Source organism: Rosa rugosa, chromosome 7 (assembly GCF_958449725.1).
Source record: "Rosa rugosa chromosome 7, drRosRugo1.1, whole genome shotgun sequence".
NCBI classification, from domain to species: domain Eukaryota; kingdom Viridiplantae; phylum Streptophyta; class Magnoliopsida; order Rosales; family Rosaceae; genus Rosa; species Rosa rugosa.
In genome coordinates this window covers 30,747,175-30,756,522 of record NC_084826.1, presented here as the reverse complement: position 1 = coordinate 30,756,522, position 9,348 = coordinate 30,747,175, and the positions used below count along the sequence as shown (strand labels likewise).

The following is a 9,348-nucleotide window of genomic DNA, read 5'->3' as shown; positions in this document are numbered from 1 at the left end:
TTGATTCTATAATTACTTTTTCTTTGAAAAGCACATCAACACGAAAGTTATTGTTTATTTTCATAGATGATAAGACACGTGTCCACAGTAATGCGCGAGTAAGATTAGAGGAATGTTGTTGGTGCAAGTAGAGCTCATGCCCGGTGGTCTATTTTTATCCAGGAGACAAGACAAGTTGAGGTCTGGTGTCAATGTGTCGAAGGGACGTGAGCCACAAGATCCCATCCAAATTTTCCATTCGTAAAAGATATTAAATAAAAAATTCATTAAAACAAAAGGCTGCTGCTGACGTGGCAGCACCTACTTTCTTCCTAAATTTCCCTCACCAAACCAAACCAAGCACACGGCCCTTCTCGCTTTCACTTCTTCTTCTTCTTCTTCTTCTTCTGTGTTCGGTATTTTCAACTTGGCTGTTTCTCTCTTCTTCTTCTTGTTTCTCTGTCCCAAAGTGAGACCCAGTTCTTTGTTTGTTTTCTGGGTCATCAATTGGATTGTGATCCTGATCAAGTTCGTTCTAGCTGGAATTCAACAATGGACCCAAGGGGTTGTGTGAACAAGGGCAGAGTAAATTTATGAGTATTTTCTTGTTGTATGATTGTGGGGAAGACAGAGACAAAACTAGCTTGTTATGGTTTCTGCATGCTAAACGAGTCAGGAACAACGACAGAATCGAGGAGGAAGAGGTCAACTTTGCTTGGTGGGTGGATTAATGGCGTCTCCAGCTATGACACTAGTTCAAGTACGTATCTAGTATGCCTCTCTGTCTTTAATATTTGATGGATCACTGAAATTGGAAACTCTAGTTTAGAATCCCAAGAGACATTTATGAATTGATTGTGTTATGTAGGATGATGATGATGATCAATATGGTGAGATTTCCTTTAGTCCTGCTGCTGTTGGGGTCCAATTGAAGGATCACTTATCTTCTGGAAATGACTATGCTCCCAAGGTTTCTAATTTTCACTTTTTGTTAATATTACTACATCTAGTACAACCTAGCTTCATTCATTTACCATTTTCACATTATCTGATTAGTACTGTGGTATATATAGGTGAGGAAACCATACACGATCACGAAACAGAGAGAGAGATGGACAGAGGAAGAGCATAACAAATTCCTTGAAGCTCTAAAACTCCATGGTCGGGCATGGCGAAAGATACAAGGTATACATAAACGGGTTGAAAGGAACATGTTAGAAATTTAGTAGTAGCTAGTAGTAGTTGAACTAGTCCTGGATCAAGTGTCACTATTTGGACTGAATGTACTGATCACCTTAATTAGTGATGATTTCCATGTAGATACATGGAATGATTTCAAAATAAGGATTTGGGTTCGACTACAAGGAAAACTTTGTTATAAAAAGTATAGAAGATTGGATAGAATATAGATGGATTTGAGATGTATAGGTGCAAGGACATATGTCATTAACCATAGTTTGTTATAAATTCCTGGAATTTTTAATTAAACCATATTGTTCTTGGAGTACTGGTTAAAGAGGTGGTTAGTAGGGAATGGTCCCGTTAGTTTTCTTCATCATGTTCAAGCATTATATATTGTTATTAAATTATCTGTTCTATCTGCTGAAATATTCTGTTTGCATGACAGACCATGTTGGCAGCAAGACTGCGGTTCAGATTCGAAGTCATGCTCAGAAATTCTTTTCTAAGGTTTACTGCTCTTACTCCAGTATCCCATTTTCTGTATATCTATATCCCATGTATTGAAGTAAGTTAAATTTTCATGACTCTAGGCAATGAAACCATACTAAAAGGGTTCATTCATGCCTGCCAGATGTTGTTCTAACTCCTCAAGTTTGTGTTTCTTTTAGGTTGCTCGTGACCCAGATGGCATCAACACAAGCTCTGCAGATCCCATTGACATTCCTCCTCCTAGGCCAAAACGGAAACCAATGCGTCCTTACCCCCGAAAACGTGTTCACCCTCTTCATACAGAAACCTCTAATCTAGAGCAGCCAATAAGGTCTTCACCTAAAAAATTATCAGTTTCTGAGCTTGAAAACCAATCTCCAACATCAGTATTATCTCCAATGGGCTCAGATACAATCGGTTCCTCTGATTCAAGTACACCTAGTGGTAGTCTATCCCCTGTTTCATTGGTTGCTGGTGTCCAAAATGAGGCCATAAATCATTCTGAGCAACAGCCATCACCAGAGGAAAGTAGGACTTCATTATCAGCTGTAACAGAAGATGGCCCACTTCCTGACAAGAAATTTTCTGTGGTACATTCTTATCCTTTTCATATCTGTCCCATTTTTTGTTTGAAGAAAAGAAAAGGAAAAAATAAAAATAAAATCTTTTATGTGATATTCACTCTTGTAATGGTTGTGTTGCTGAATATGTTCAGAAGCTGGAGTTATTTCCCACAGACAATGTCTGTGATAGTGGCGGTTCAGCTGATGAGGCATCTGCCAGAAGCCTTAAGCTTTTCGGAAGGACTGTATTGGTCACAGACTCCCACCGACCTTTCTCTGGTGGAACGTGCAAATCAATCTCTTATGACACGCCAGAGGAGAAATGTGGGCAAACATCAATACCATGTAACTTTATGCCTATTCAATGTGCATTTGGGAATGTGGAACATGTTTGGAATAGACATCAACTCATCCATTTTCCTCAATGTCAGAATGAGAATTGGAATCGATCTGGTTCTTCTAATCTTATACCATGGTGTACCTTAGGTGCAGATTCATCAGTTCCATTTCTTCCATTCAGTAACCAGCAGACAATGAAATCATATTTTGATTGTAACCTTGAAGATCCCCACGGTAAAGATGTTCAGAAAGAAAGTTCTTGGAACGGTTCAGATGCTGGATCAGTAAGTGATGAGGAAAATGGAGGCAAATGTTTAGATGTAGAGATGCAGGGTGATCTGCAAATTTCTGAAGAAGAAAAAGTTGAAGAGCCGAATTCGGTTTTTCAATTTAAGGCGAGTAAAAACTCAGCCTTCTCTAAACTGAAGCCTGAAAAGTGTAAAAAAGGATTTGTACCATATAAAAGATGTATGGTGGATGCAGATGCTCAGTACTCAACTTCAGGTCAAGACAGGGATCAGAAGAGAGTCCACCTTTGTTAGTAGTGTGATACTGTTGAGGGTCCTTGAGGAGGGTCGTTTTTCAGTCTTTTTTCACAGCACATGTGACTTGTTCAGGTACTGGATCATCAGATTTGAAAAAAACCAATGATTTTTTCTAGGCTTGCATTGTACAAGTCTCATGGTTCTGCTTTTGACCTCGCAACTGTTTAAATATGTAATTTTGCTATTTGTTGTTTTCAAGGTCCAAAAATCGCTAGGCGGCAGTGGTCAGGGACTAGTTCCCAGGTGCCTAGGCAGTTTTATATTTTTTAATTTTTATTTTATTTTTATAGCTTTTGTTTATATAATTAAGAATATAAAGACTTAAAAGAGTAATAAAATTGTATCTAGTGTTATAAAGTAGAGAGAATATGGAGAGAGCATAGTAGGGAGGAAGTAGAAGTGTTTCATTCAGTCTCATTAGCCTCCTTTATATAGAGGTAGGGTTTACAACAAAGTACATAACTAATAAGTATTTACATGGACATCCACATAGATAATAATATTTACAACACTCCCCCTTGGATGTCCATCAATGAATGCTGTTATTGGACGCGCTTATTGTTGCCTCGTTAAAAACCTTGCCAGGTAACAAAAACCCAGTGGGACAAAAATAACCCTGGTCGAAGGACAAAAAGAGCACAACACGCATATGTCCTAGGTAGCATGCTTCTGGATGCTCCCCCTGATGAGAATCTCCCCCTGACTGTTGCAAGCCTCATTTATGTATGTGATAAGCTAGCTACATGTACCATATATAGTAGATTGATGTGGAAGTGAGACCATGTGTGCTTTGCATATAGGGGCTCATCACAAAATTTCATACCTGCAAAGGTTAAGCAATACCAACAAAACTAGATGATTTTCAATAAGCCTTACCTCATATGATAAGGTTAGAAACAATTTCATATGCTCAAATTCATACACAAAGTAAGAGCTGAACAATATAAAGAAATTGACACATTTAACTTTGTATAGTTTAAAACATTGAAAAATCATCATGGCATACCTAGCCATACTCATCAATATCTTTGCGTATTGATATGTCTCATAAGCTCTTCAAGAGCTCTAAATAATTCATAACTTTGCGAAAGTTAGAATATGTTGCAACATTATAATCATAATTCGAATTCGATAGTAGTCTCGTCATAGTACTCATTAAGGCAATTTAGATCTCGTTGACTAGAACGAAATGAGTACATATGAGCTAGCTTTAAACTCTTTGATTCTATGAGTGAGCTTCAGGCTCTTTCAACCTTTCATGAACTTGAATCATTGATGTATTTGAATCCCTTGAGGATTTGATAAGCAGTACGCTTATTATGACCCTTTGCTTTTGAGATTTTGCTTTAAGCAATGTGTCTTTAAGATCTTCATAATATACGATGACAACGTGCCATAAATCTCTCGTCAATATAACAGCTATATGTAACACTGTACTTATAGAAAATTGTCATTCGTATAAGGGAAGATATTCTTAATCTCATGTCTCGATAAATAGACATTATGTCATAGTGATTTATCTTCACTTTTGATAAATACCCTTTTGTAACTTGTAGGGTTAGAGGTCCAAGTATTTCATCACGTTTCAAATATTGAATTTCATTGGAATTGCCTCTTTCCAATTTGGCCAATAATATACTTTGTCGACATTCATGGTGAAACGTGGTATAGCGTCCATACAGCCCTTAAAGATTTTTGGTAGCTACCAAATGTAAGTTATCATCGATGATCAACAATCATAGATCCCACACATTCTTATATGCATGCATTAGCTATAATAATCTTATTGATATTGGGTACCCATGCCACTTCTGGGGCATACATTGTCGCTTCTAAGATAATCATCTCTCATAGATGAATTATGTAGCGAATGTGGATCTTTTTACTTATAATCTCATATAGATCATTATAGGGCTTGTATAATCTTCCCTGTTTTAGGAGTTTAAAACTTTAGACCTGGTGGATACAATCCACACAAATTCACGCCGTTATTCAAATGACAGTAGTCTTTCCTCCCCCTAACGGCGGGAAGACTGTCTTATTATGACCATGCTCAAAAGATGCATTCAAAAATCTATCACTTTCTTTAGAGTGAAGATGTTCATTGGCTGGTGGCGAACCCAAACCAAGTTTTAGGTCAAAAATATTTTTGTCCATTAGCATCAACCATATTGATTTATTATTGTATTGTTGTTTGATGTAGATTAACATCAAACGCATTTTGAACTTCTGGCCAAAATAATATACTCGAAATGTCGAGTTTAAACTTCATGACCATAACTTATGAGTGAAGGACTTTAGATGGTCATCTAGTTAGTATGATCATTGAGGAGCTTCAGGTCCTCATGTAATTAAGGATCAAGGAACTACAGGTTATGATCTCTTTTAATTACAAAAGTCACGATCACAAATTTGGGGTATACTCATACTCATTCGTCATAAACCAACGGTCAAATATCTGCTTACTTTTAAATTGGTGTCAATAAAATCCCCTCAAAACTTCAGGTTTGGGGTTGACCGAGATTAAAACTCTTCGATAAATTGTCCACATATCCAGTCGAAACTTATGGCTCGAGTTTGCACAATTAGAACTTCAGGTTCTAAGGTGGAATGCTTTAAGCAGGCATAAAGAAGAATGTATCAATCGACATATGAAAATTTACTCGAAACTTCTAGTTCGAGTTGACATAAAGTCAAATAAACTATGAATGAATTGTATGTGTAATCGAAGCTTTAGGTTCGAATATTTTTTTTTCTATGAACTGCAAGTTCTAAAATTTCGTAATTTGAACTTCAGGTTCAAATAAATTTGATGCTCGAAACTTCAGGCTCGAGGTGACTAAAGTGAAGCTTCAAGTTCACTTTTAACTAATTTATATTTTATACTCAAAGTTTCGGGTTTGAGTTTTACTGTTAGAACTTCAAGTTCTGCTATGAAATTTTGAACTTCTGGTTCAAAAATATTACATTCAAAATTCATATGTTCGAGGTATAGGACTGCTGGTCCGTATGAGTAACAAAAAAAAATTAATTTAAAAGATAAGTACTGTAATGAAAGTACATAACAAAATAGAAAAATTGCAGGAAGAAAAATAAATAGATAAACTATGCAATAAAATTAATTGTGGAAACTTCTGGTTCCATTAATGAAGAAAATACACAGAACTTCTGGTCTGCTTCACTTCACAAAATGATAATTTTTTTTTTCTCCTCTAATCACACAAGAACATAATTTTATCTTGTGGAGAACGTAGCTTCTAGCTTTACACTCAAAATTGAACTTCAAATTCACATTGAAGTGCGGAGGAGGGAACCCCAATACCCAAACATTTTGAGGAACTTCCGGCCCTCTTATAATTATTGGGGATAAAAAAAAAATGTGAGTTCATATACCCAATTATATAACTCTAAGGATCTTCTGGCCCTCGTAATTGTATAAATTTATGAGACTTCATATCGCAATTTTTCCACTACACAATCTTTGAGGAACTTCAGGCCCTCGTGTAATCATATAAAGAAAATATTTTGATCGCATTGAATTTACAATGGTCATTGAAATCCGTCTATGAGCAATAAAATCATATCATACGTCCTTACCTTTTGAGCATACTTATGCACATAATCGTAGGATTGTATAACCTGGATATCAAAAAATATTGATCCGCCTTTGGGAGTTACTGATCCTGCCATAAGTTGAATCAACATAGATAGTGGTCATCACTCTCATCAAGTCAAGATTGCTTCTCATATTAATCAATTCATAAATACATGTGCAGATGACAACATAAGGCATATACTAATACTTGTAATCATGAAATATATGACGAATCAGGATTGATGCCTAACGACAATTGAGGGAAACACACAAAAAATCTTATGAGTGTATACTGAAAAAAAAACCCCAGAAAATGCTATTAAATAGACAAGTAAAAACTAATGCCTCTATTGCACCTTATGGGATAATACGTTGGGTTTTGGTTGCAAAACCAAAAATAAAGGAGAAAGGCATGATTATTGACAAAAAAAAAAAATTTGAGATTGTTAGAAAGGAAAACGGGTATGATTTTATTTGCGTGATCAACCAAAACTTTCAGCAATTATACTCATATATGAGAAAAAGAGCATATGTATATCAGTATATAAAGCAGGAATTGATGGCACCGTAATGATTATATATAAGATTAAAGCATAGATCATAGATCATGAAATAAACTCATGAAATAAAGCAGGAATCGATGGCACCTTAAGAAATAAACTGATATGCATAAATGACATAGATCATGAATAAACTCATAGATCATAAGTTATAGTTAATATAGCAACAACGTTGCACCATAAACTTGTAGATCATCATAGAGTTTTCAAAAAATAATAGCAGAGCGTGCTGATAACGTGTTATAAAGTAGAGAGAATATGGAGAGAGCATAGTAGGGAGGAAGTAGAAGTGTTTCATTCAGTCTCATTAGCCTCCTTTATATAGAGGTAGAGTTTACAACAAAGTACATAACTAATAAGTATTTACATGGACATCCACATAGATAATAATATTTACAACATATAGAATATTCAAAAGAGTCCTCAAAAATCAAAAGGGTGTTTCTAAATGTACCCAGCAAAAATCTAAGTATACTCAGCAATTATTTTTAAATTAAAAATATATAATAAACTCAATTAGTTTTTCCATCATTGCCCCATCGCCAAACACCCAGCAAATATTGGGTTTTTCTTTCCATACCCAGCAGCAACGTCTAAGGATTGATTTATAGGGAGAGAAGTTAATTAGTTTCTTCTTGTGGAATCCATTATTCAATGAATATTATTTCTTGATCTTGGTGGTAGAGACAACAAATCAATTCCATTGAGATGATTTCTCATTCAGTTTGAAGATGATTCGCACCTTTCTCAACTCTTGAAATTTTTTTCTCTTCCCTCTAATAATAATTTGTTCTTTTATTTTGCTTAGATGATTAATTGAACAAAAAACTCATCAAATATGTCTCAAACTGAAGCAATTCCTACCGGAACATGAATCTTGAAACCCAAAATAAAAGAGAAAGGGAATAAGAAGTTGCTGGGTTTGTTTTGTGTAGGTGAGGGTATTTTGGAAAATTTATCTGCATTTAATTAGATATTATTGGATATAAATAATTAGCTGGGTACACTTAGAATTTTGCTGGGTACATTTAGAAAGACCCAAATAAAGACCCAAATCAAAATAGGGAGAAAATGTTAAGCAAGCATACAATGAAGTAGTTGCAAGCTTAAGCTTCTAACTCTCTTCTCCATATCCCTCCAAGACTCCTTCCGTTTCGTACTCAAAACTCATAATTCTCTTCTTCTTCTTTCTCTTATGTGTCCTTATCTGATACAAAATCTTCATCATGAAGTTCTCTTACATTTCTAGAACTTCTCCTATACTCACTATCTACTCCCGAAGCCTCTCCTTCCATTTCATTAGTAATATCTGACTCATCTTCTCCAGCACTACCATCAACAATCCACCCTTGAGCCTTACTAGCTTCATTACCAAGTAGCACATCTACTCCCAACTCTTTCTCCCTTCTCTTTTTGTTGATGATCTTAGCATTGAATTGGACATAGACCATGACGTATTGGTCGATTGTTTCAAATGACTTTTTTTGCTTTTCTTTGCATGGTACATGGGTGAAATCTAAGGAAATTAAATCGCATGATGGTCGAGTTCATCGATTAGATAAATGTTGCTGTGGAAATGATATTGGGATAGCAGGAGCGGTTGAGAGCAGTTTCTTTAAGAATATACTAGCTTCATACCCGTGAGATGCACGTGTTATTGGTAAAAGAATGAAGAACGATGAAGTTTGAAATGACTTAATACCTTGAACTCCTTTGTATGGATGTACATGAAACAAAAGAAAGAATATTTGTATATAATTGAGCATTGAGTTTTAATCAATCAATTATTTATTATGTTTTTAATAAAGAAAACACTTTCTCCTTCAAAAGTGCTCCAATTTCTGTCGCACCCGGATGAACTTTTAATTAATGAGAGTATTCTTCTAGCCATTCTTTGTAATTTGGGAACACCATTTTCATAATTGAACACCACCATCCAACTACATATGCACAAACAAAACAAGAACAATTAGTAAACAAAATAAATATCATTTCTAGCCATTGTTGAGATAAAAAAAAAAATGTTGGTATGGCTGCCGTAAGAAAAAAAGAAACAGAAATACACTCTTAAACAAATAGGTTCAATTTCACACTTG

General features: G+C 35.3%; 1 protein-coding gene across 2 annotated transcripts; it reads left to right on the top strand.

The window, feature by feature from the left end:
- Nucleotides 1-326: 326 nt before the first annotated feature.
- Nucleotides 327-3,295, top strand: LOC133721313 (protein REVEILLE 1-like). 2 transcript variants are annotated; one of them, XM_062147886.1, is made up of 6 exons: nt 327-739; nt 848-949; nt 1,053-1,164; nt 1,607-1,668; nt 1,830-2,240; nt 2,366-3,295. In XM_062147886.1, exons 1-6 carry the CDS (start codon nt 710-712, stop codon nt 3,092-3,094), a joined length of 1,446 nt encoding a protein of 481 aa, XP_062003870.1. In that variant the 5' UTR covers nt 327-709; the 3' UTR covers nt 3,095-3,295. The 2 variants fall into 2 exon arrangements, with proteins under 2 accessions (XP_062003870.1, XP_062003871.1); XM_062147887.1 differs by lacking the exon at nt 327-739 and having other exon boundaries at nt 1,607-1,726.
- Nucleotides 3,296-9,348: the final 6,053 nt, after the last annotated feature.

Bases quoted from the DNA above. Each gene is read 5' to 3' on its own strand.
- LOC133721313 (XM_062147886.1), top strand. From the start codon at position 710: ATGGCGTCTCCAGCTATGACACTAGTTCAA. The intron at 740-847 runs GTACGTATCTAG...TGTGTTATGTAG, and splicing joins CAGCTATGACACTAGTTCAA to GATGATGATGATGATCAATA. The intron at 950-1,052 runs GTTTCTAATTTT...TGGTATATATAG, and splicing joins GAAATGACTATGCTCCCAAG to GTGAGGAAACCATACACGAT.